The 27,254-nt window shown below is 39.7% G+C and overlaps 1 protein-coding gene across 1 annotated transcript in view; it reads right to left on the reverse strand.

Annotated features, from left to right (window-relative positions):
- Positions 1 to 27,254, reverse strand: part of TACC2 (transforming acidic coiled-coil containing protein 2) — a 131,519-nt gene that overhangs the window by 26,725 nt on the left and 77,540 nt on the right. Inside the window, exons 5-10 of the mRNA XM_050899008.1 lie at positions 19,447 to 19,610; positions 10,622 to 11,942; positions 7,173 to 7,208; positions 5,628 to 5,688; positions 4,389 to 4,596; positions 552 to 613 (exon numbers count right to left, since the gene is read on the reverse strand). Of these exons, the coding sequence (XP_050754965.1) occupies positions 552 to 613; positions 4,389 to 4,596; positions 5,628 to 5,688; positions 7,173 to 7,208; positions 10,622 to 11,942; positions 19,447 to 19,610 (1,852 nt within the window). The remainder of the gene's footprint in view (positions 1 to 551; positions 614 to 4,388; positions 4,597 to 5,627; positions 5,689 to 7,172; positions 7,209 to 10,621; positions 11,943 to 19,446; positions 19,611 to 27,254) is intronic.

Raw genomic sequence — 27,254 nt, forward strand, 5'->3', positions numbered from 1 at the left:
TGAAAGTCAATAAAATATTCATTGAAACTTCTCATCAGTTTAAGCACCTGATTTTTCTAACTTCCCCTGTGGATATATCCCCATTTGATCTAGTCAAGCTATCAAATCCATTAATTAAATAGAAGTAAGGCAAACCAACTGATAACATATAGTACTGCATTCCATATTTCACATTCATTCTGTATTCTCTCCTGATTCCCTCCATCTTCTTAAAAGTTTTACTCTCAGTTTCTTAAAATAGTTCAATAGCTGGTGTTGACAGCTCTGTATTCTACACTACTGGAAATACTGATTTGCTTTTGATCTCCAGAAAGAACTACTATGATGCTAACTTAAAAATAAAATAATAAAATGGAACAAGCTCTACAGGATATAGGACAACAAAGCACATGCAATTTACCCCAGTTATGCCAATTTAAAGCAACTGGTTTTGCAAATCTGCTGCAGGCACATTATAATTAATTTAAGGAGTAGTGAGGCTGATGGCATTATCAGGATAGTATATTATGACAAGGGAATGCAAATGAATGGAAATGGAAGTGAGAACTTACAGGCACAGAGGAGCCTATTTTCTCCATATATTCTATTTCATATGAGTTGCCATATTCCAATTCTGCAACGGAAACAAAAAAGAGCCGTTAAATACATGCCATGAAATTATTTTTACAGAAGTAAATGAGATCTCTTCTCATTTACAAGGGCCACTCCCATTCTGCTGAATACTTTTCTATGAGGTATTAAAAATAGAATATACAGAGAGAAAGCAGAAGGTGCACTGATTTTCAACACTGAACCTATGACACATTTCAGGCAAATTCATTTGCCTGAAAAATTTCAGCTTTATCAATTTGCTGAAGATTCTGCCCCAGGGGCTAGAATATTAAGAAAGTTTCAGAGTACTTTCAGAGCACAGATAACTTTCCTCTATCATGTTATCTTATCACAGAAAACACATTTTTCAGTAATTGGTAATGCTGATACCAGTTTCCTTTAATGTACGCAAAAAGATTTTAAAAGCTGTTGAGAAATGAAATAATTTCTATTTCTTCATGTTTATCACACAATTCTTAATTAAGAAGGACTACTGTGGTATCACTTAAGATAAAAAGATTCATAAAATACCTGTATGCTCATTGAACAAGGGGTGAAGACAACAGCCCAGCTTAGTGGGCTGTTTTCACATTTTAGTTTCAGAGTAAAAGCCTAAGGCAGGAAGATTTACAAAGAACCCTAAGTCTAAACCCTAATAAAAATGCAAATCTTTACGGCTTCTCTACTTCTAATCTGCTAATTACAGTGGAGGGAATAACTAGCATTTCTTTCCAATCCATGGTCACCCAGTAGTTGATATAGAGGCAGACAGATAAAACACAGAAAATGGAAAAGAGAGCATACCTTCCTGCACCCAAATAAAAGCAAAGACTTTGTTCAATGACACATTAATTTAAAAATTAAAAACATAATTAATTTGTCCTAATGCTGTATTTTACTCTGTTTCCATGAGTTAATTCAATAAACCACTTGTATAATTTCATTTCCATTATAGATAAGTTCTACTGAATGGCACACTAGCATTTACATTACAATAGAAGTATGTGCTAAAATTCTTCTAGATTTGGGCAGCTTTCGAAAAGCAGGGCTTGTATCAGGAAGACAGTAATCATCATTAAAATGTTTGTTCTTTAAAAACAAACCAACCCTAAAGATAATCTCTTACCTGTTTTGTTAAAAAAAAAAAAAGTTTCAGAGTGCAATGTGGGTTTATAATGCTCAAAACTTTTTAATAATAAAAAGCATTGTAGAGTATAAGCACTGTAATTCCACAAGTCTATGTATTTTGTCAAACAACCACTGAAGAGGAATAGCCACAAACTCTCAGTACCTGACATGTGGGAGATATTAATAGTAAAACGGCTAAGTGAAGAGAATGCTATAATAGCAGGCTCCTCACGTTTAAATTCCTAGCACTATATGTTTTTAATGGTAATAGGGAGCCAGGCAAGATGGACAACCTCCTGATATCAGATACAAGCTTCTTCCTCGTGAAAGCAAAACCAAAACTGAAACGATGAGATTCAAACCACCTACTAGATGCAGAATTGCAGGAGAAAGCATGAAATACCAGATAACAGCATCCAGTGTTGAGTAACTGCCTTTCTGTATTTCATTTATCTACACATAGCCCAATGAGGTGCATCATGAATGTTTATGGGGCAGCTTTAGGACCCCAGAGAGCAATCCGTGAGTGAGCGTACAAGCATGCTCACGGGCAGGAGATGGACCGGCACTGGCCTCTGCTGGCACAGCCGGCAGTGATCTTCCATCTGCCCGCAGGGCTGGTAGCAGCTTTGCAATTGCAATCCAAACTGACTTTTGGGACAACAGGTATTTAACTTTACTGATTCAAAAAAGGCAGGAGACAGATGGAAATACTTCAACTAGAAACAAAAGGAATAACATGGCTCGCTAAACGCAGTTTGTTTCATCCCATTGATCTCAGAAGTTTCCAGCATAATTAGACTCCATCTCCTCTCCTAGGTATCTCCTCTAAGACATCATCTCCCCTCCAAAACCTGAGGCTCCGGTTATCCCTATACATTCAAAATTACAAATGCCCAGGATATCCCATGAAGTAAGATAATTATCTTTTATAAATACATACAACAGACTTACTAAGTGATGTCCTCCAACTCCTCCTACAAATAGCTGCAAGATTACATCAGAATTTTCTGCTAATAATTACTGCTTATTTCTGGTCTCTGCAACACGAAAATGGCAGCAGTTATAAGCAGCGCATGCAACAGATGAGAGCTGGATGTATTGGCTGACTCAGTAGTTGGGCTGTATCTGTACAAAAGCCGTGTTAGGTTACAGGGTAACACTCATACGAGTATCTGGGAGGGGTAAAAATATTCGCACTGAGAAACAGCCCTGGAATTACTCAAAAATTTCTCAACGCCGCAGGAGCAAGACTGTCAAGGGAAAAAAATTATTATTTTTAAGAGATCTGAAAAGCGGAAGCATTGTTGATTATAATTAGCATGTAATCTGAAACTCCGACTATACCATGCAGCACACATGAGACAAGACAATTAGCATTTAATTAGGAGCTTTGCTTACTTTCTTCTACCCACTTTGATAGCTAAAATGATTGCCTTAGAGTATCTCTCACTATTCTTTTGTTCCATTTCCTTCCATGTAATTTCCATTTTCCCAGATTTGGGGGGCTTATTTTCTAAAAAGTATTTAAGTTATTTTTTTTTAAACACAAATGAAGTGAAGCTGATGTCTAAAACTTATAATTTGACAATAAAGCCAAATGGATTTATCCAGACTGAAATACTTACTGTACAGAAGACTCAACAGATTTCCAAAAAGCCCAGGCCATGCAAACATATAAGTACACGCACATGAACATGTGCAGTCCCATTAAGACCACTGTGATTATTCATGCCTTTTAATGTCAAACACATTTGACCTGAAAGCTTAGCAGTTCTTAACTAGGCAAAAACTCCTCAGACCCAGTCTAAAACGGCATAAAGTAGCTTTAATGCTAGATTGGGACATGAGTTGAAAGGTTAGGGGAAAAAAAAAAATAAATTCTGATCAAGAAAAAGTTTAAGCCAAGTTAAATTCATACATTCTTCCCACTCTCAGAGCTGAAAATCTGCCCTTGGAGCAGATGTTGCAATGCAGTATTCCCTCTGGTAACCCCAAGGAAGGCCACACACAGATTTTCTAAATTCTGTCTCTTCCACATTTCACAGACCTGGAATGACAGTTCTCTTAAGAGAAACTTCCAGCTTTAGCTCACATCTGCTTATAGGAAGGTACGACAGGAAAAATCTTAATAAGGTGATCTAGAAGGAAATTTTATCTGGCACGTGAATGATAACTATCTTACGCAGGGGATATCCTGGACATTTTTATGCATAAAGACACCCAGATCCCAGGAACCTGGAGGAGAGATAGCATGTTAAGGGTCTTAATGCAATACACAAACTTTGAGCGGAATTTTAACCTGGGACCTTCTCCCATTCAGGTTAGAGGAAGAGGCTCAAGCAATAACAGTAGTTCAGTGACTCTGGATCCAAGAGCACTAACCAAGAGCAGTATCAGATCCTGGTCTGAAGACCCCGTTCATTGTCCTTTAAGCTTCCTCTCTGCTCTTTCTTGAAAACTCAAGGTCGTACTATTGGGGTCTTACATTCAGCTCCCCATAATTGCCAAGTTCCCCAGACTGGTCCAAAGAGCATCTTTTTTTAGGGTTCCCCAATAATACAGTTTGCATTCAGCAAAGTACATGCCAACATCCTCGAACAAACCAAACCCCCTCTCTCAATAAATACCACATTAGCTGGATGCAGACAGTCCTTTCTAAAGCATACCCTCTGTAGGAGAGCTGAACTTAGTCTCATTAACAAATGTGGACAGATCAGATGGTTGTGGGTAATCCTGCTTATCCGTGTTCAGGTCCACAGTCATGCAGGTCCATTTCTGACTGGTCACTGAAGACGCCAGTTTCTCCTCATCTGTCGCATGAACCACTGTGGATATGACGGGAGGTGTTTCTGGAGTAGGCAGTGGAGTGGGATCCTGCAGAGAACAAGTGCCGATTAATTCTATTATCTTTCATTAACACGTTTAATAGTTAACTCTCTGAATTCCTTTGCATGACCACAGTCATCTTTTTAATTCTGTACTCTTTGCTGCAGCTCTGTATAAAATACTTGATGAAAAATATTTAAGTACTTTGTTTAGAACTCTACTAGCAGCAAGTTTTCCCAGGATAACTAAACTCTTTGATGATAAACACTCGCATTGCAAAGCTGCCTTGATAACAAGGAAGAAAGAAAATCCAGAGCTGTTTAAATCTGTTAGGCACTTGACATAAGTGGCACATATCACCCATGACTACCAAACCTGACTTTTTAGACTTCCCTCATAGGAGCAAACCTTTGTAGGTCTGTGAGGTCACGAACCCTTTCTTCACTTCTACGCTGTCAAGCAGCACAAATAAAAGGGCAGGATGGATAACAGGAAGACGAACAGCAGCATGGAAGGAGCTGTGCCACATCAAAGCAGTCAGGCCTTTGTAGGCAGAACAGCTTTTGTTAACTTCTTTTCCAAGAAAACCACCTGCCGGCAGTTCACAACAAGGAATAAAGCCATCCAAGCATATGTTCCTGGTAGATCAGCCCACTTGTTTTCTTTCTATTTCTCTTCCAGCCCACCAATTTGATGCGTTTAGTTTCTTACTTTCTAATCTAAAAATTCCAGGGTGGATAGTTACGTCTAGTTTTTCAGACAACTGATTGAAGATATTTATTCATATCGTCGCTCCATTGTAACATAGGACTTTCCAAAGTACATTTACTAATAGTCTAACTGGAATTCCCAGAGCAAATACTAGATCTAATATATGTTATATACACGCTTCTAGAGACCAAAAGGTTAATACCTTATGATTATAGCCCAATGTGCTATACTTGAACACCAATATGCTTATATTCTTTACAAAAACCTCTTCTATTATTAAATGTACAATTCTACAATTAAATCAAATTTCCCTTTTTTGCCCCTACAACAACACAAACTACATGCATCAAAATAAGGCAGTACTTTACCTGAGAAGGAGGATCAGATAGTGGGGATCTTTTTGGTGACTTTTTCACCCTAAATGTATCACTGAAAATAAAGTTAAAACAGTTAATATGGTAATACCAGCAAGAATCAGGTCATTCCACACTTAGCAAGAGACAGCCACAGACAATGCAACCTCTGTAAAGCTCTTCTGCTTTAAAATCCCATCCATTAGGCAGCAGCACCACAGAGAAACATGCCACAGGTACATATTCTTGTCATGCACTTGGAACAGGCCTTGATTCCCCAAAAGCTGAGAAAAGCAGGATTGCCATATTTTTCACGCTAACTACTGACATGTTTACAGAACAGAGTTGTTGCTCGATTGGAATTCAAATCCCTGCTCCACCACAGACGTCCTCAGTGGCCTTAAGCAAATTATTTAGCTTCTGGCTGCTTCAGTTTCCCATCTGAAAATTAGGTCTAAAACACATCCTTTACCTGAGAATTAAAACTGTGATAAACTTGGGCAGTAAGCTCCAACGACCCCATAAATAATTAAGAAAAAAAATGGTATGCTTTGGATGAACTACTTAAAAACAGCTGAGGCAGACGCTGTTCCCAAGATGCCAGAACAAAGCTCTGTCGTTATAAATGTGCACAACGGAACTTCTTTAAAACAAATACAACAAAAAATACGGCAATTCTGCTTCCAGTTCCCCTGAGAGCTCACAGTGCAGACTGGGAGCACAGACACGGTAGCCCTTCAAAATCCCACAGGTTTTAATCAGGCAAAAGGAATGAAGAACAGACATTATGTCTTGGTGTATAATTATGAATGTTGCCTTTATGTTTATTCACAATTGGTTAAAAATATTTTCTAACCAGGAAATTAACCAATTATCTACCTGTTCTCTCGATGCATATTGCCAGAGTTATTCAAACACATTTATGTTACTGACTTAAAGAGGGAGAAAAATATCACAGCAAACTCACTGATAAAGACTTAATGTTTGAACTGAGATGCAGTGGCAAAAATTACTGCCCACCAGCTCATCCCTGATCAATGACAGCAAGATCAACACTAGAAATTATAATGGTGGGTTTCAATTGGTAGAGGGTAAATCAATACCACATCTAGAGGGAAAAATAAATTGGACAGCTGAATATTGGTGTGTTCAATGCTACTAATTATCTAGTTATGATGCTAGAAGTAATTAGTATAACTTATTCCTTTAAGAAGGAGAAACACTTTATGCAGTATTTACGAAAGACTGATTGTACAATGTTGTTCTACAATGGTGGAAATACAACTTTCGTATTTCAGCTCAAGGATACAAAATCTATATAGTTTTTAAAAGAGGATCTTTTTTGATAGGCAAACAGATAATGAGGCAATGAATTCCTCAAACTCATTCACAGCCAGGCATCTTACTTAAAATAGCTTTCATATGTGCCAGTGAAGTGACATAGTTAACATAAAAGCTTCATGCTGAATAGTAACTGATCATGCTGCAAAATAAGTAAGTAAAATTAAAAAGCCCATAAATCAAATAGGAAACTTGAATTGTTAGCTTGGAATTACTTACAACAGAGAACATACAGACATCACATCTTCTACCATCCTAAGACAAATAAGACAAAGAAAAGAGAGACAGACAGAAGGAACTGACAAAAAAGATAAACCTACAAATACTCTGTTAATGTTAATGTGTTAAGGCAATCTGATCATGCATATTTTTCTACCTGTATAATCTTAACCCCTACTTTTTATTGTGAAATACATGGTGAGGAAAAAAGTATTCATCCAGTCCTTCAATGTTTTCAAATTCAATGTTATACTTTTGACATGCTTTCATCTTACAAAACACATTTTTCAAAGCTGACGCCTCCAAGTTAAGTTCAACATACTAACTGTCCTTGCCTTCCCTGATGGTAGCCACCTGCTTTCTTTTCAAAACACAGTATTTGTTATTATATGGGATGCAAAATTGTTCTTGAATGGCAGCTAAGCTTAAGGAAAGAGCACAGTTATGCAAGGTTTTTCATGTCTGCTGATCTGTTACGACAGTACAGAAAAAGCTACTCGAGTATTTCAAATCATTTACCTAAGTCAAGAAAGAAAATGACATTTCTTTAAACCTCATCTATTTTGGCTCTCACTGAAACCTAAGTTTGTGTTCTGACAGAACAAATTGATTGCCCCAAAACCAGAAGCAAACCTTGCCAAACAATTAAGACTAAGAAAAGTTTTCATCTACTTATAAGCTTGGCAGCTTCTGCTCAGCTCTTCTCACGTGCCCTGCTCTTGAAAGCTGGCACCTTGTGTTTCTAAACACAGCCTCCAATCGTCCAACAGTTTCGAGAGCAATGTCTATACAAGCCACCTATTTTTACTCATCACTATAAGCAGGCACTCGGGAGGCATCAGCTGCTCTTTGTTCAGTGTCAGCTGAGCAATATGATCTATCTCAAAACAGCTCAGCACTTAGGTATACGACCAGAGAGTAATTTGCGTTGAGCTGACACCTCTTCTAAAAGTCTAATCTTTTCACATGGAGGTCAACGCTTAGGCTGCTGCAGGTTTCATTGAAGAATAAAAACTGATTATTTTTATTAACACAGGTAAGACCTAGCACATGCACAGATTCAAAGTAGTACAAGCTTAGCAATGGCTTAAACTCATGCCTGGCTTCTTCACCTCCCATAGGTCTAATCTACAAATCGCTGTCTTTCCATATGAGGAACACATTTTCAAGCCGGTCCATAGAATTTATTTCTGCACCCCTCAATAGTGCTAATAAAAACTTCTGGCTTTGCAAAATTGTCCATCAATTAGGTTTTAGAAGTCCTGGTATATTACAGCATCATTTCTTAATTTAAACACCCTCCTTTCTGCCCCTTGGAGCTGAAGCATTTTGCACTGGCTTCTCTCTCCTGTCCCACCATGGGAGCATTGCCAAGGAGGGTCCTACACCCCTCTCCCTGCCCGGCCAGGGTTCTCCTGCACTGGACCCCATGAAGGAGCCATGCGGAGGGCCCTTTTCATGCAGAAGAGAGACAAGAGACAGGCAGAGACAAATAAAGCCACTTCTTCCCCTGGCATCCCCCAACAAGCCTTAGGCTAATTTTCTTCTAGAAAGTGTTAGGGCTGCAGGCTGCACTGTGTATTAACATGCAGATTCTCTTCTTTGTTAGAAACCACTTGCAAAAGTAGGTTACGGGGCTGCAGCGAGCAGACACATAACACAAGGAGCAGACACATAACACAACGCAGTGAAAGCAGTCCCAAGCAAGGGCTGGGAATTCCTGCAAACCTCCTGACCTAAGAACCTGCAAGACCTGCTCTATGGTAGTTTCACTTCTTTCACCATGATAAAGACCAGCAGTGAACTTTGTGGCTGTAGGACAGGGCCTTCCAGGAATAGGTTTTCCCAAGAATGAATGCGGTTTAGCAAACTCTTTGTAAACTCACGTTGCCCCTGAATTAACAACTTTGGAATTCATTCTAATATTCACAGCAGACGGGTGGACCCAAGAGGTTTATACTGGGGGTCTGTTAACGCCACTGCAGCTACTGGAAGACACAAGGAGATTCTGGCTGGCTGCAAATATCAGACTTAAGGATCTGGTGATATTAAAATTCCTCTCTCTCCCTCGGCACTTCCCCAATAAGATTCAAATTGCTCCTCTCTGCACTCAGACTTTTAAGTCTTCTTGGTTTGGACCAAACCAGTTTGGGCTGCAGGCTTGGAAAATGTGCCAGCTTAGCATGCATCTTAATTCCCACCTTAATTTCTGCTAAATTTCAGGCATACCTCAAAAAGAAGCAACATCAGAAAAAACAGGCTCCTCCCTCAAAAACCAACTCAACTATACAGTGGTCTATACTTCCCATAAGTCAGAAATGTCCCTAAAAAGAAAAAAATGGCACAAGCTTCCTCAAATCTGGCAAGGAACGTGAATCAGTAGCCTAGAGGGTAGCAGGCTGCTCAGAAAAAACTGAATAATCTCCATCTCACTCTGTAAGGGAGGTCATCTTTTGTACTGTTTTACATTAACCATGTTATCTTCAAATTGCCAGGCTTTTTAAATTTTTTAGTCCCATTTCTGTTAGCTAGCTGAAACATTTAATCCATAAAGGCACATGCACTAAGATACTTTCTTATAGATACACAGGATATCAATTTCAGATAAATGGGATATAAACTTACTGATTACCAACTCAAAATAACCATGTCTGAAGAGATAAGGTAACATGCATACCAGCAAATTAACCATGGAATCAATGCAACTAGTCATTGAGGTTTTTAACCAAATATCTAAATACAACAAGCTAGAAAACTTATCCTGCAATTTGTCAACTGTGTCTAAAAGCTGGGTATTTCCCTAATGTGTAGCAGTCTAGGAGATTTAAACCCTTCTGCAGAATTGTAAGCTCCTTCACAGAAAGGAAATTTTTCACTTGTTTTAGACTTGTATTTAAAAAAATATATTTCAATACTGCACTCTTCTGTTTCAGGTTATTTTCTTTTAAATACCATAAGTCACTGGATAAAACCATCTTCCTGCTGTGTGCAACAGGAGGTTTGTCATTGCCTTACTATTTCACATCCCACTCTCAAAAACTGTGATTCATAAAATAGTCTTTACTGGTGTGAATACCGTGATCATCTTAAACAGTATCAAATTCCCAAGATGAGGTCACAGAAAATTTAGCACAAAATTGATAAAATTTGGACTTAATCAGATTCAAAGCTACACTGAGCCCCACGACTTCAAAAATCCAGTTGCCAGACCAGTGGCCTAATCTGGCTTGATGTAGCCCTGGTTCTCCCCTTCGGTCTAGAAATATCGAGCTATTGAGGAAACAAGTTGAGGGAGAGCACGTACAGACGCCCAGCATGAGCCCAGTTGTGTGGCTACCAACACTCAACGTCATCTTCCTTTCTCTATTCAAATATAATCTGGGTGTAACTATGCTAAGGGGTAGGAATGTGCTGCTTTAATCTAGAAACATCTGTGCCCTTTAACTTACGTTTTTAGTGGCGTCTTCTTCTTTTTTGCAGGTTTATTCAAGTTGTCTCCTTCGGTTCCGTTTGTTTCATTGGCACTGGCTGGTATCTCAAAGGAAGCTGGAGATTTAGAGGGCGAGCTGGCTATCTTAGAAGAAGACTTGAAAGGGTCAATAGAGTCCTCACTCATGTCTGGCTCAAAACTGTACGTTTGTTGAGGCAGTTTGGGCGATTCTTGCATTTTTGTACTAGATGAGAACGGGTTAAAATTGGGATCATCCCACTTGTCAATATCAAAAGTGTAAGAGCCTTTTGTGATAGGGATTTCATTTGGATCAGTGGGTGACTTGGTCGGTGTGGTTGGAGCATTGTCAAGCTTTTCCACTGACTTTTTAGTCTTTGGCCTCCGTAGTGGCATTTTAGCACCAGGCTTTTTACCTGTTTTTTTGGGAGGAGGAGTACTCTCCTGCTGGTCTTCACTCACCCCTTTTTCTTCAGAGTAATCAAACTCCAGCCTCACCGCAATGCCTTTGACCGGAGGGTCTTCTTGTCCTCCAGTGTCAGGCGGAGTCACCTCCACAGCCTCTGGTGCCGTTGTAAGAGGTAGTGTTTTCTTATTGGCAGGGGGAGAGTTTTGTACTTTGCTGCCTCCGGTGCTAAATGCACTAATCCCTTCAAAACTATCTGGATCCAAAGAGTAGGATCCTTCAGGCACAGGCGGGGCCTCCTGTTTCTCAGCAGAGATTTTAGAAGGTTCAGTACATTCAGGCTTTACTGAGTCAGCCTTCGCTTCAGATACTGTTTTATCCTCACCTGGGACACAAGCCACTTGGCCAAGGTCAGACGGTTCTTGTGGTGTTTCCTTCACTGGTGGAGCATCCAGAGATTTTTTTGCTGACTGCTTCTTTTTTAAGGAAGCTGGTCTGGATTTCTTTGTTCTCTTAAGGGTACTAGAAGCACTACTTGAACCAGTACTGTACACATCTGCAGCAGGTGCTAATGTCTCACTGTTGCCAAGATAAGATGCTCCATCAAAATCACTAGCTTGCAAGCTAAGAGATCGAGACAATGTAGATTTGGAAACTGGGACTGAATCAGTAGATTTTCTTCGAACATTTGCTTTGGGGTCACGATTCTTTGATTCCGGAGAGCTCGGTCCTAAGGCATGGAGAGAATCAACCAACTCAATGTTATCAAAGTCCAAGTTGTAAGTTCCACTGCTGGCTATTGGCTTGTCCTCATCGAAGACAGTGGAAAAAGAATGGGAAGGGGGGCGGAAAGGGCTTTCTTCAACTGATTCACTGTGTGACACATCAGTTACAGGTACAGCTTCTGAACATAATCCTGTGGGAACAAACAGAGAACTCAGTGAATTTTAAACACATTTTAAAAACTGGAGCTTAATAAGATTTACCATAATATTACTACAAGTAAAAAAAAATAAAGGGTTAAAATCATACAAATGGACTAAGCAATGATTAAAAGGACATACAAACCAAAGTGACATTTCCAATACATGAGCAAGATTAAGGGAAAAAATAGTTCTGTTCTCCCCAGAAAAGGATTCAAGGCAAGTTTCATGAAAACACAAAATATATATTTGCAATAGCCTCTAGAGCATCTCTTCTAAACTAATTATCATTTAGTTAAAGAGATGGATATTACCATAACATGCTAAATATGCCAAATACCAGGAAAACTGAACATCAAGCACTTTATTACTCCCGTTTTCTACTATTATAAAGAGTTCACACAATTGTGTCAGAGCTCTTATGCAGTAAATTCCCTGTAAATTGACTGCTGCTTCAGCAATTACATGTTGATCTCAAGTTTTGTTTCCCATGTGCTATTTTTACCAATTTTCCCAGAGGAACATGGCTTCCTCTCCACAACCCATCAATGATGCTTCTCTATTTGCCCCAAGCAGTCAATACACTCTACTTTGACCTCATAATTCCAAGTTTATAATGAGACATGAATCATTGAGAATTTCATATGAAATAAATTATGGCAAAGGTAAAAAAATTAGTCCATTAGAGAACCATACAAATATTCTCAATTGAAAATCTTCCTTAAAAAAGACCACTAGAAGCTCCCTACAGATTATTTAAAACAGATTTCTCCAAGTGTAGTTCTAACTCATCGATGAAAAGAAAATTTTATAGAGAGAACTAAATTTGATTACTAAAATGTTTTACAAATCCTGAATACGGTTTGCTCCTGCTGTCATTGTACTGCTACCTACCTGAATGTAACAGTCACCTCTGCCTATGTGTGTGTGTCCCAGTCAGGGTATCGGAGACCTGGGAAGTCTCTCTCCAGCTCACAGTTCAAGCTGGGGTAAGCCAGCTGCTCTGAGCTCTCACTGATATGTATTGGAACAAAATGCCCCAGTGTTTCCTATTGAAGCAACGCAGCATTCTTCATGTTGTCATTTTTTTTTTAATTATGCAATTATGAAGAAAAACAGTCAAACAAACATGAATGCTTTGCTCATCCTTAAATGATTTCAGAGAAATTTCTACACATCTTTTTCATTCCAATCCTGACATGTTTTGCAAAATAATTCCCATTTTGCCCAGCTACATTCATTGATGCTGTTCATAAAAGCAATACAGACAATCAATAATTACTTTCAGTCAGAAGTTATGAATGGATTAAGAACAGAAAAAAAACATTTTTCCTTTGTTTCAGAGGAAATTATATGTCTGCATAGAGATTGCAAGAATTATTATTCATGGATGTAGAGGACAGAAAGGATTTAAGGAAATTGGACACATTTCCCAAAGTAGTACCTTAGAGCGGCACCACATATTTCCAGAGATTGTCAAAGGAATGACAGCTACACAGTTTCTCTTTTACGACTGTGGAATTTACTAAGTTACATCAATTAAAATAATATTTTAATGTGTTTTTCTGCTAAATGAATGCTAATAATGTGGCGGTACTTCAGGACAGTTTATTCTTCTCCTTAATCTCCACTGGGTTGGGCTTGATTTCAGCCTAGCTGAGAGGTCATTAATTAGACTTGATTTGCCGGCCGAGCTGGTGCTCACTTCACACACACATCACTTTCTGACACTGATGGGACTTCTGTTAAAGGGACTCAAAGAGTGTCATAAAACTCCAGCATTAGACTGATCTGTACATTTTACACTGAAACGGGAACGGAAGACACTTAACGGGAATACATTACAATAAACACTCACGTAGCTCTAATACGTCAGCAGAGTAAAAATGTAGGTCAGCATGAAATAAAAGGGGGATCTGAACAAGAAATCTTCTGCAATTATGCGTTGTTTTCATTCCAGCGTGCGCCAAAGGCCTCAAAAGGATTGAGGCCCCTTGTTCAAAGTCAGTACAAACATGCATTTAAAAAACATAAAATAAAAGAAAAGAAACCCGATGCCCTGCAGGACTTGGACTGTAAATGACAGGCGTGGTGGAGCTGAGGTTAGGGATGCATCACAGCAGCAAAGAGCGTACAAGGCTTTCCAGCTACTCAAAACAAAACAGCATGCAAATTTGGTGTGCTCCACACAGTGCAGAGCTTTAATCTTCTGTAATTGCTTATTTCACAACTTCCTTCTAATCAAATCCTTTACTTAGAGTATAGATTTCTGCAGAGTGTTGCTCAACTCGCTACTGTGATATTTTTATTGTTTCTTTATGAAACAATACGTGAAACCGTCTCAGAAAACATGGCTTTTGGTAGAAGCGAAATGCTGCTGTTAGACTCTTCTGGCATTACAGCAGAACTGGCTCAGTACTGGTAAGAGCAGAAATGCCGGAGAAGAAGATATGAATGATACTCACTATCGCAAAACAGCACGGCTTTATTACTACAAAGACATACGAAGACCACACTTTCCTGACATTAACAGCATACCCAGAGAGCAGTGCCATTTCTCCTCTTACACCACAGAATTAAGCAAACCAGTATTCATAATTACAGTATTTTATTAAAATGCAATTTGATCACAAAGGAACATGCTACAATACAAGCTATGAAAATTAAGGCAGCACTTGCCCTAGAGAGAGGCCAGCACAAGGTTTTAAATAAGGTTTATGCCTCTTATTGGCGCTGACAGTCACCCACAAATTATACTGGTAAGAGCTGCCCACAGGTAGATATTAAGTTTTATAAAGCGTTCCAAGTACATGAGCGATAGCAGGGAAACTTGTGTTGCCATAAAAACAGGCAATCCCTGAAAGAAACCTCCCATTTCTTTCATTAAAAAAGAAGGTCCAAGTTCTGCTCCTTCCAGAAGGGACTTTCTCTGATTTCAGAGAGTTTTTGCCTGGATCAGGTATGAAAAACAAAAGCAATGCCCAAACCAAAAACAACAACAAAAAGCGCCCAGACTTCTTGTATCCAGGTGATAAGACCTCTAAATGAGAGCTGCATGACATGTTTAATGCTTGGCATTCTCACCTGTCACCTATTATGGCAGAAGCAAAAGTTGCTAGAAAGATATTATAAGACTGTTTGCATTAATAAACGAAACAAATTTCTGCTGTTAGTATCAACAAAAAGGAATTAAAAAAAAAATCAAAAAACGTTTCTAGTCAACTACAGAAATCTTTTTTTGTACAATACAAAATACCAAGATTTTGATGGCACTTCAGATGCTAGTAAAGCTTCAACGTCCCACAAGAACAGCGAGGTAGACACATACCTCGCTTAACTCAGCCTTCTTTAAATAAAGATCCATAAAAGATCTGAACAGTAACAAATCCCATGCGTGTGGTCTGAACTGTCCACTGATGAGGATATCAAATTTTAATTAAATTGCTACCACTGCCTTATATTGAATATGAAAGGATAGGAGGCATTTGTAGATTTAGATCAGGATGGGTATTAGGACTTACATCTTTCTACAGCCTTAGGAAAGAAATGCAGAAACTTGGTGGCAGTAGCTGCACAAGGAGCTACAGAAGTAGCCAAAGCAAGGGCAGATTTGTTTCATTTTGATGCAGTATCACCGATCTCTTCCTCACCTGCGGAGCTCTCCGTGCCTTCCCCCCTCGAGCACTGCGGTACCAGCGGGACAGGATGCGGCACCCTGGGGCATCCCCTACCACAGCGCAGGTGGTGCGCTCTCCGGGGACGTGTTCGCAAAAAGAAACATTTCCAAAAACTTTGGAATTCAGATTTGTTTTAAAGACACTTTAAAGAAGAAAATGAAATATCTGCACCAGCTACGAGCTTACTGAATCTAAATCTGAACTGTTTCTTTATAAATCATGAAAATATATTAAGGAGTTAGGACATATAAAGTACTTCTAGGTATTTTTAAATATTTTTCCCTTTAAATTACAACAAATTCTTCTGGAGGGGGAGCTGCACTGTGCACTAGGACAGTTGAGCATTTTTTCTTTGTTGATGTATCTCTAAAATAGGAGGAAACCCAACAGGCTGAAAATAGAAGGCCTTACCACTGCTGAGCTGGAAACAAAATGAAACGCTATTTTGAAGGGCTTAGAAACAAAACTTAACCAGTTCTAATAAAGCAAATATGGAAGAAATTAAATTCTAGTTGTGTTTTCTAGAGAAAACAAAGAGAAACCGTTGGAAAATGCACACAGTATGCACCCACATACTCCACTATAAGGAAATAACTCAGGAGACAAGTACACTTTGCCTATAGCATATAGGAATTGGAATTACCTAATACCAGGAATTTTGAAACACAGTTTATTTCAAGTTCCTGCCTGTTATAAGAAGCCTTTGAAGTTATGAAATCAATTAGTAACGCTATTTTTAAAATTACCGTAAAAATACTTTTGCCATTTATTCTGAGAGAAAACTTCGGATATAAAGTTTATTTTCAATTTTTCTGTGTTAGGCTTCAAGAGGAAAAACACTGAAGAAGAATATTTTCCATCCCAAAAATTTGGTTTGTTTTTGTTTGGTCATCATTTCTCTACCGGAAAGCCTGACCTCAATTTCCCTGGCACAAGAAGGACCTGAATATAGGTCTCCCATATCCGGATCGGCGAGCTGTAACGCACAGAGGGGACTCCAGCTCTCACATCTCCCCTGTGTACAGAATCTGAATTCATTAATTAATTGCGGAAGGCGGCAGGGGGGGCAAAAGAAATGCCCCTGCCTAGGCAGGAATTCCTGGCCAGAAACACGGGGTATTTGGGAGAAAGGGCTTGGGGCACTTTCTGGTGCTCAGATGGCTGGAACAAGGGACAAGAGGACACCGTTATGAGAAGCTTATGAGACAGGCAATGATAATTTAAAATACTACCAAAATAAAAAAAATTAAAGGCACTCTCAAAGTCATTTACCTTGAGCGTATAACCCACGTTCCTCACAACAAACAAAATATTTACAGAGGAATGGAAGGGCTCATTAGTGACACTTTCTAGGGTTCAGAGGCAGTTTCCATATATGCTCTGTTACTCCTCTTCCCCTCCAGACTCGCCTGCAGACTGACTCCCCTCTTCTGCTCTGCTGCTGATGGACTGGAGCCATGCAGCAGGTTTTACCCCACCAGGAGCTGTCACAAACCCAGGATGAGTCTAGCTATATTTCACTTTCATCATATTTATTAAGCTAGCGTTGAAGTCAACCTAATTAAAAACTCTCCTCTTGGCTTTCCAGCAGTGGGTCCAGCTGTTGCACTAATGATATCATGCAGCACAACTGCAGCTGTCTGCATAAGCAATTATTGTCAGATATAGATGAAATAATCCTTTAAACACTTACTATGCTCCCTCCTTCCATCCAAACACACGCTCCGTCACCAACCTCATGTAGAAGACAAAGCCATGCAGCTGGTGAACCAGAAACCCAGCTGGACGTCGCTGCCTCTCCCTGTGTGTGTGCCAGGCTCTCCGGTTGCCCGTATTCCTTACTCCTCTTTTATTGAAACCTATTTATTTAGCTGTATGGTACCAATGAGGAACTCTGCTTCAACTACCCATAACCCCCGAGGAAGGGACTCATTCTCTTTGTGTGCAGCCACATGCATAACCTATGAGGTAAGTAAACTACGAGATAACTGTTACTCAAGTGGTTTATAAAGTACAAAATGTTTAACTGTTCGCATTTCTGAAGAAGCATGTAAACACCTAAGCTATGGTCTTAGTATTATTAATTTCTTCTAAAGATTTCCAAAACAAATGAATGCTTTGTGTTGCCCTCCTACATCTGAATTTTTTCTGCATTACACATCTTCTTTCCCCCACATAAATTACCCTGTTGTATAACTTCATTTTGCATAATTTTGAAATGCTGAACATAGCTCTGTTAGTTTGTGGTAACTTGCCTCCCATGGACAAATCCTATTTGCAAATGAAATGTTTTCATCTCTGCCATCCAATGGCCTTCAATATAGTTCACACTGGCTGTGAACAGATATATTCAGTTTCCTACCTTTCTTCAGAACTATCTGAAAGAAAGGAGGGGGAGATCTGGGATGTAGGGAGACAAGAATCACATGTGCCAGGGAAGCACATGTGTAATCAAGGGTTTGAAGATAATCTACTGCAGTAATTAAAACCACACTCCAATCCTGTTTAGCATATGCGTTCTTTTGTTCTGTCAGCGCTTATTTTGTCATCATTAGATTGCAAAAGATTAGAAAAAGGAAAGAAGATGGAGAATGAGTAATGTTGTTTGCTACAATGAAGAGAGAACTGTAACAGCAGAAAGGAAAAAGTGTCAGGATGTCTCAGTATTTCATTTTTATTTTGTGGAATCAGTTTCTTGAACATCTTTCTAGCTTCTTATAAGCTTGTATCATAAATCACGATCTTAAAGAGCACTCCTTAATGCATAACTCCCAGAAATGCTTTAGGTGGCTCGAGACATTTGCAAGACTTGTCACTTTCCTGAAGGTTTAAATCAAAGCTGGACAGCCTTTATAATACACATATCAGCCTTGGACATTGCTTTGCCCACTGCTAAATACAGCCACTTCTAGAGTGGAAATGGAAGCTTTAAAACACTGCCTGGCAATGCTATACATCTTTCCAAATGAAATACAAATGAGCTTTAGTCTGCTGAGAGTAAAATTACCTTTATACAATTTAGCCAGGTGATCGAGATGACTTGACTTTCGGATGGGAAAAAAGACAGTATAATGGGGAATTCAATCTTAAACTGTTCAGCTGTCATCTGACAGCCCAAACACAGCTATTTTGGGCTAATAGAGCACTTTCTACTCCCTCATATTCCATTACTCAGTTTGGAGAACAAAGAGCACTTTTTGTGCAGAAAGGATTTCTCTGGTTTTTTAAACACAATATTCCCTTTTTAGAGGTTATTTTCCCAGTATGTACCAATTTTTATGTATGTATATTATACATACACTCACACATACTCCCATGTTCCTCTTATAAAGCTAATATCAATATTTCTATTGTTCTAATGGGCTTTTTGTTCACCTTCTGTTTCAGGCGACAATACATTTGAAAATAACACTCTGTTAATTGTCGCAGTTAACAGTGCTCACCCACGTACTTGCATCTGTATCTCATACCTCCTTTTTCTACTCATCTGACTCTGTAAAGATCCTACAGAATGAAGTTTGATTCAAAAGGAAGAAAAGTTTTTCTTTTTTTCTAAAAAAAAGAAAGTTTTTCTAAAGCTTTCTTTTAGAAAGCTCCTCTTTTCTTTAATATTTGTCAAATGTTACGGACAGATTCTCCAATACTTTATTCCAGGAGGTGACAGGGTTTTTCCTCCCAGCATGGATAATGCCCAGCATACACTAACTAATCTTCCAGAAGACATTTTGTTAGCATCAATTCCTTGCCTGTGCTTACCCAAACACCTCCCTGCAGCTTCACCTTCCTCAGTAACCTGTCCCGCTCATTACATGCTCGTTACCTGTGTCTTCCAAGGGCAGCTGGGGTTTTGTTTCCTGTTCTGCTATGTCTGCTACAACTGCTGCTGCCGCCGCCGCTTCGGGGGGTGGCTGCGGAGGTGAAGGTGGTGCCTTTACCGGTGTAGTGGACTCCGGGGTCTCAAATGCTTCTTCAGAGTCAGAGCTCCTGGTGAAAAATCAAATGAGACTAGTGAGCAGAGTGAAGATTCACGTTTGCAGGTCATACTTGGAAATGCAGGGCTTTCTGAGCTGATGGCATAGACCTCAGCTATCAGGCTACCTCTGCATTTCCCAAAGGAGATTTTTATATTGCAGTATGGTTTCCAGAGGAGAATATCATGCCTATGGTCTTCTCCATATATAAGTATTCATGTCACTTAAGACTTCTTTGTGTTACAAAAGTGAACACACACTTGGAAATAAATCTGTCCTGCAAAGCCTGCTTTCCAGCGTGAAGGTGGCTCAACCACATGGACAACACCACTGACACCCCTGTGTTAGTCTCTAAAACTCTCCTTGGCACAAGTGTACCTAAATCAACTAAAAAAAAAAAAAAGTAAAAAGGATCTTCTCAAGAGAATTTCATAGCTTCATCAAAAAACCCACCTAAAATAGCATCAAATTTCTGTGTGTGCTCCTACAGGTGAGAAAGCAGATATGGAGATACCTGAGGTGCAGCAAATCCTGTGCACCCTGCTCCCACAGAAATACTACATTCTATTTTTAGCAGAATTTTACCATAGCCCTTTTCAAACAGTAAGTGTATGGCTTTGTTACACAAGGTAAGACAACCTGTGAAATGCACGGAGTCCTGCTATTATCAATAATCCTTTTCTAGCACCATGTGCTTACACAGACACAAAAACCCAGCAAGAAAACAGCAGCACCCAAAATGGAGCCAATCAAATGAAACACAAGCTTGAAAGGCAGCAATTGTACAAAATGATGGGTAACCTAAACATTAAGTGAAGATCTAAACCACACAAGACATACAATTTGCTCTTACAGCAGTACAACCTCAGGAAACTGTCCTTCTAGATCTGAAAACCATAGATCTTATTTGTTCTTAAACCAAACTGAGACCAAATTTTAGCTCTTAAACATTTCTTCTCAAAGCCTTTTTTTGGGAGCAAGGAATGCAGTAACAATGGTGTCATATTCAATATGCACAGAACATATGTTCAATATACGTTCAATAAGCATTTCTGTTGGTCAGATGCAGATTTTTACCGCTGGTCTGTGATAAAGTGAATTGAATATGACAGTTTCCTAAAGGACAGGACTGATTTGCCTATTTCCAGCGATTCTGTGCATGGCTGTAGTCTCCACTGCTCCTCACGGCTATCCGCACCCCAACACGTCAGTGCAACGGGGACAAAATTTGCCATGAAATGAAAAGCCATTTCATCCCCCAGAAGCACTCTACAAGCCATCCTGAATCGAAGACTCTTCTCATTTTGTTCAAGTTAAAAGATAACTCTGAGCTGCCAGATTCTGTTTGGTTTCTCAAAGCTCATGATTATTTTAAGCAGCTCGATGTCAGGAGAAGTACAAGTACAGGATTTGCATTCGATTACGTTTGCCTAAATCTATCGCAGCATGAAGCCTCCGGCGAGCTGGGGAAGAAAAGACCCCGGTGTCACCCCTGACAGGTTGAGGAGCACAGCGGACCCGATTCTTCCCGGCTACCTCTGCAGGATCCCAGTAAGAGCTCCCACCTCCTTGCACGCTGTCAGGGCGCCACGCGCACACCACAGCCTGGTGCTGACCCCTGTCTCCCCTGTCTCATCACCTCTACTCCTGTGCAAAACAAAAGGATTTCTACTAGCTAATAGCTTTGGATGTTTGCATTACTCAGGGATTTTTGGAGATTTTTTTTTTTCTCCCCAAACTTATGTCACTGCCTGGGGAATTGCTCAAAAATAGTGTGCCTGGCTTTCAATTACATCTATTGCTGCAGCTCCTCAAAATACCTTCTCCGTGTCATTGCTTAAACCATATTCATTCATCGGGCCACAGAACAGACAAATTGGAAGAGGTAGGCTGCAGCATTTTAAATTATATCAAAGATACACCATGTTTTAAGTTCAAATATTTTAAGCTTAAAACCAGCTGCAAATTAAAGAGCTTCTGTAAATAAAGCTGCACAATAGGTATTCAAGAAAATAATGCTTTCTCCTCCTTCCACAGACCTGGTTCAGGAAACTTTTAAGTTGAAGAATCAAAGAGAAACAGAGTTGCGTGATATTTTCCCAGTAGAGAAATGTTTCTTGTGTCATAAAAATAAACCTAGAAAGTTATCATCTACACCAACAAAATGAAAGGTAATTTATATCTCTCAGGCTTTCACATAATTCTTCATTGTGCTGTACTTAATTAATGTTTTACTCTCTTCATTTCAAACTCAAAGTGTTGCTCTGTAATACTGAAATGATAATGTTTAGACTCCTTTCTTCCAAACTGTCCGTATAGAACATGTAACATATACAGTAAATATATAGATATATGTAATATCACTGAAACTGAAAAAAATCTCGATTTTCACGTCCTACTCTTATTTGTGACTGCTTTGTTAAACTGCCTTGATGCAGCAGTTCTGTGTCCTCCTTTATTTAAATGATGGAAAGACTCTGCGCATGTTTATCTCCCTTTTAAATGAGCTACCTTTGTTTACTTGGACTCTACCTTGGATGAGGTGGGCATAAGCATTTGGAGTAGAGAGAAATGCCTGTTCTTTTATGTTCACTGTATGAGCTTTCACTCTGGAGAACCTCCTGAGTCCATGGACAGACAGTTGTTGTGCCTGAGCTCCAGCACAAGGCTTTGTTTTGCTAATATTTAATAATTCCCAAAAGATTCTGATGCAATACTCCTGATTTTCAGCCGCACCCCTCCATAAGCAGCAGTATAATCAAGTAGGAACTGTCTTAACCGTAACCCAAATGCTGCTGAGTTCGTTATGAGAAGGAATCATGCTGGCAAAATACAGTATTTAACAAAGAAATACGAAGGGAAGCTCAATACCAGAAAAACGTTCTTTGTTATAGCCTGGGATCTGGGAGAGAGCATAAAGCCTGGAAGCAAATACCAGGACTATGCTCCAAGGTCTACGTTACATGTATCCTGGAAAAATTAGATCCTGTGTTCAGTTTTCCTTAGTGAAAATACAGATGGTCTCTCTTGCATAGGATTTTTTTTTAACACTGCAGTCCTACTTTCAAACTGTAAGAAAAGAATTTCCCAGAACAACAGGATTTCCTGTGAAAAGGAAATTACATATTTCAGCTAGTTCTATTCATAATGTCTTTTCTCTGAGAAATACAGGGAATACACAGAACAAAAAAAATAATGCTGCTGTAAAGTTCGTGGTGTAAAACAGATTGCCAAATTGTGATATGCCGTAAGAATCGGCACCAATTCAAAGCTGCACGAGGAGCAGCCACCATGGATCCAGCAGGCTCTCACGAAAGGAAGAGCCCTTGTATCATCTACAATATTATTCTGAAGCTCCCGCCAAGGATGAAGCAGGATGAGATGGGATGCATGGGTTTTAGAGATGGAGAACTCATTTGCTGGCCCCAGCTCATAATGTCGTGGAGATGGGGTGTGCAAGTGCAGAGTCTGAGTCTGCAGGACTAGTTTGTGGGGCAGTGATGAAGTAAAAGCTACAGGAAGGAACAGACATTCATGCATCCATTTAGCCAGCTTGGCAAATTAGTGGGAGCTTACATTTATAACATGTTGTATCTTTCCATCTGTATCCTTTGTTTTTTGTACATAACAGGCAAAAAAGGTATACATCATAGAAGCTACAAAATGATTAGGTGATAGTAATAGAGTACAAAATGACTGGAAATAATCTTTCAGTCCATCTCTTCCATATTCCTTTTCAAAAGATAGCCAGTAAACAGTAAATATAACACATACAGATGGGGTCGAGAAGCAGGGGAGAACTGAGAAATGCAAGAATCATACTAGACCAATACAAATCTGGCAAGACTGCATCAACTTGTGGAGCAGGAGCACTCCCGCTCTCATCTGGAAACTCGGAGGTCTTGCCCAGCCTGTTGCATAAACCCCTGGAGGAAATACTGAAGGGATTCACTAGGGTTGACTTCTCTTCTTCACCTTTGGCCTTGCGGAAATCCAGCCTCATAAGTTACGTTACCTTTTTTTGTAAACCACAGATGCTTATAACTTTAAGTCCTCCTCAATTTCAGAATGAAAAATTGCCTTTTTGTCACTGTAGCTGGAAAGCACTCAGTAAGCAAGAATGAGATTTCTTCGTTCCACTGCCTCTCCTCACCGTTTGCCCTCTTCAGGCACGACAGCCACTGAAGTGAGGTCATCCCAGTTGTCACTTGGAAACTCGATTCATTAAAAAGTAGTTTGCAACAGAGCTGGGGCCTTCAGCCGCATCGGGAACCCTGCCATCTGTCTCGGGTTCTTCTAATATTTACACTACAGCAGTATAACCAGTGCAAGTGTGCACTCTGGTTTTATTTCACAGGAATGAAAGGGATGTCTGATATATACAAGAAACTTAAAACCAGGGCTTTGACACAAGGACTGAGGTTAGCAGCATCACTTCCTATGGAGGGGCACAAGGGAGTAAATCTGGAACTGGTATGTGCCGAGGGAGCTCCACAGACTTTTGTAGAGTTACTTCACTTAAAGTCAAATCCATATACAATTTTTATTTAGCATATAACCTGCTTCAGAAAAAAAAATCCATGCCTAACTACTTTATGGAGCGCTGATCTATCGGTGTGCAATATGGACAGTCTGGAGAGGAATGGGTGTGTGATATTTTGGAGCTGGAGTTGCATTATCAAGAAGCCCTGCCTGTGCTGGGAGTGGGGAGAGGGGGATGGAGCCAAAGGAGCTGCTCTCCACCAGCCGGGATTGTGGAATCACAAGTAACAACAGCAAGACCAGCTTCAGGGGGATTTGCTCCCTCAGAGCTAAGGTGAACAGCCTCTGTCCACCTGTATTTAAATTTGTATATTTTCTTCCAAACTTTGCACTTAGGAAAAAGTACGTTAAATTTGCCTTATTAGTGGAACATGCCCCAGATTAATTGAGGTCTCTCATATCTGTCCGCGATATCACTGATGCCCAGCTAGCACTCCATAAACTCATCCTTCTCGCTGGTACTCAAAAAACTCTAACCGCTAATTGTTTTGTCTCTATGTACTTCTGTTTTATTGACATCAGACCAGAGACGACAATTTCATTCTCATGGTGTATTTGGAAATATGACATACCGGGAGGAAAAAAGTCAGGTAATCTTACAACGCAACTACAACAAAACCAAACTGTGCTCCGTTACTGCCCAAGAGTGCTTGGAGGGTAATGAAACAAAAGCAAGGACTCCAAAGCTTTATTGGAGAACTGTTGTTTACAGATTGCCCTCTAATTGTAGTGTGCGGGACATTCGGAAACGTACAGAGAAACTGAGGACTGTCGCAGACGCTGAGCAATTCCTACCTATCAATTTTAACTGGCAATAACTTCTAAAGTCTTTTCCTGAGATATAGCTATACTCCCTGAGGGGGAGGAGACAGAAATGGATATTTTGTCTTTTTTTCTGTCTCATCTTTAGATCCACATGTTCTTTACAACTGGCTAGAGCTGCAGTTCAAGGGGAAAATGGCTATCCAAGTACATCCATCACCTCTAGGCCACATAAACCCACACTAGAGTTATCTGCAGATCTGTTTCCTGGGCCTTAAGAATCAAATGACAAATAAGAGCACACAAGGCACGTGCATCTGTTACCAGAAGGACATCACGCAATGCTCGCTTCCCGTCCTGAGACTTCTGTGCACCAGAGGTACTAGCAGGGCTCCGAGACAAACAGGGAGTCCAAAGCCATGCGATGGAAGGACCCAAATGAGCAAACACTGCAGTGCTGATACATAAGCACTACCTGTGGCAACACCTAAGGGCAACGCACAGATTCTATCAGACCTGGCCCTCCAAAGCATCTGTAGCTGTTATATCATAAAGTTAAGGTATAAATTTCACATGAGTATTTACTGAACTATTTATCATACACCGTGAGAGGAATCTAAATCAGCAAAAAAAAAAGGCAACTTCTTAAAATGTTCAATTTAGTACTGAAGATGAATTTTGGTTTTCATTCTTGTAAATCCCATTGGGAGATAAGCTGGAAATAAAAAGGAGGAATAAATTCTGTACTCTCACCTCCATCGATCATTTTCAGCGATGATCCTCATAAAACCTGCATGAATAATTCAGGTCTGGTTTACTGATGAGATCAGAACCAAGGATGCAGGACTGGCTGTATACTTCTGAGGTCAATCTGTTTTGCATGTTACTTAAGCGGGCACGTATACTGCACTGGCAAGAGCCACACCGGCTGACAGATTTGAAAAGACACTCAGTAACTTTAAGCTTCAGAGCTTCTAAAGCCAGAGAGGCAAGGCACTCAGAGATGCACATTAATTTCAGTCAAAGCTCTTTCACTGTAAACAGTCTAATAACACCTTTTCAGATTTCCTGGTGCCATTTTCAATGGTTAAACTGATTTTTCCATATAATTCTTAAAAAACCCAAAACCAAATAAACAACAACAACAACAACAACAAGAACACTGAGGCAGGACGTTTCAGCAATGCATCTCTCCAGACGAAGAACAATCCTACTCTCAACTCTGCCACTGAACTGCTGCACATACATGGTCTTGGTCAGTTCACTCCGGCATCCACCTCAAGTCTGCCTTACCCACTCAGGCTGGGATCTCTTAATGGCATGAACAGCTTCTTGCTGTGGATGTATGCAGAGTCCAGAGGGGGAAAAAAGGCTGCTCGATACACATTACATTTGAGGTTTTTTTCCTTCTGTTTATATAAAATTCAATAACTGACAATCTCTTATAATTCATCTTGTGGTATCACTCATGTTGCAGTTACACCACTCTGTAATAAAGAGATACATACAATCTTTCCTCTTTTTTTTTTTCTTCAGACTCTTACAAATACAGCTCTGGATCATAATTCAAAATCACCAGGAGAGCCCAAGTGGTAATTCCTTTCCTGGAGATCAAGTTACCGATTTAGGCCAGCAGCCATTAGCTGACCCAAGGGCCTACTCACAAGGACCAAGAATATTCTATAGGTAGAACAAAAGGTCATTTTTTTCCTTCCAGCACTAGGTTAGGATAGTATCAAAGACGTGTCAACTTTGTATGCTATCATTTTTGTACAGTATTTGCCTACTCAGTGACTTCCAGCTAACATGATATTCCACAACAATTAGCTTCTTTTACATGATGATTGTTAGCTATGTCATTGTTCACCTACATGTTTTGAATATGAAACATCCCTACAGATTTTAAATTTTAATATTAAATCTGTACAGCAACATATAGAAAACATGGATGCAATAGTAGATTCATCTGGTTATTTTAGGTATTAAATATTAATATTTGGTGTCTGAATTAGTCTACCTATCAAACCTAGCATCCAAGGATCTGCTAAATGCATGGTATTAAAAAAACCTACAAATACAAACGGTGATAGGCATACACCTCACAAACAATATTTCCCTTCTCTCTAATAAAATACACCATTGAAATGATAGAACTTCTCAAAAGAATTTGACAGTACAGATAGCTCTGAAAATGTTTTGCCCAGAGAAGAGCAAAACCTGTAACCTTAGCCTAGCCTACCAAAGCTCAAGGGTGGGTGACTTTTCAGGGACCACTGAAAGCCATCTGCCTTGCTGCCTCTCCCCCCACGGGGAATGTTCTTAGTGCTGGATCTGGCGCTTATATTGAGTCAGG

The sequence above is a fragment of the Gymnogyps californianus genome, chromosome 6, assembly GCF_018139145.2.
Source record: "Gymnogyps californianus isolate 813 chromosome 6, ASM1813914v2, whole genome shotgun sequence".
Lineage (NCBI taxonomy): Eukaryota > Metazoa > Chordata > Aves > Accipitriformes > Cathartidae > Gymnogyps > Gymnogyps californianus.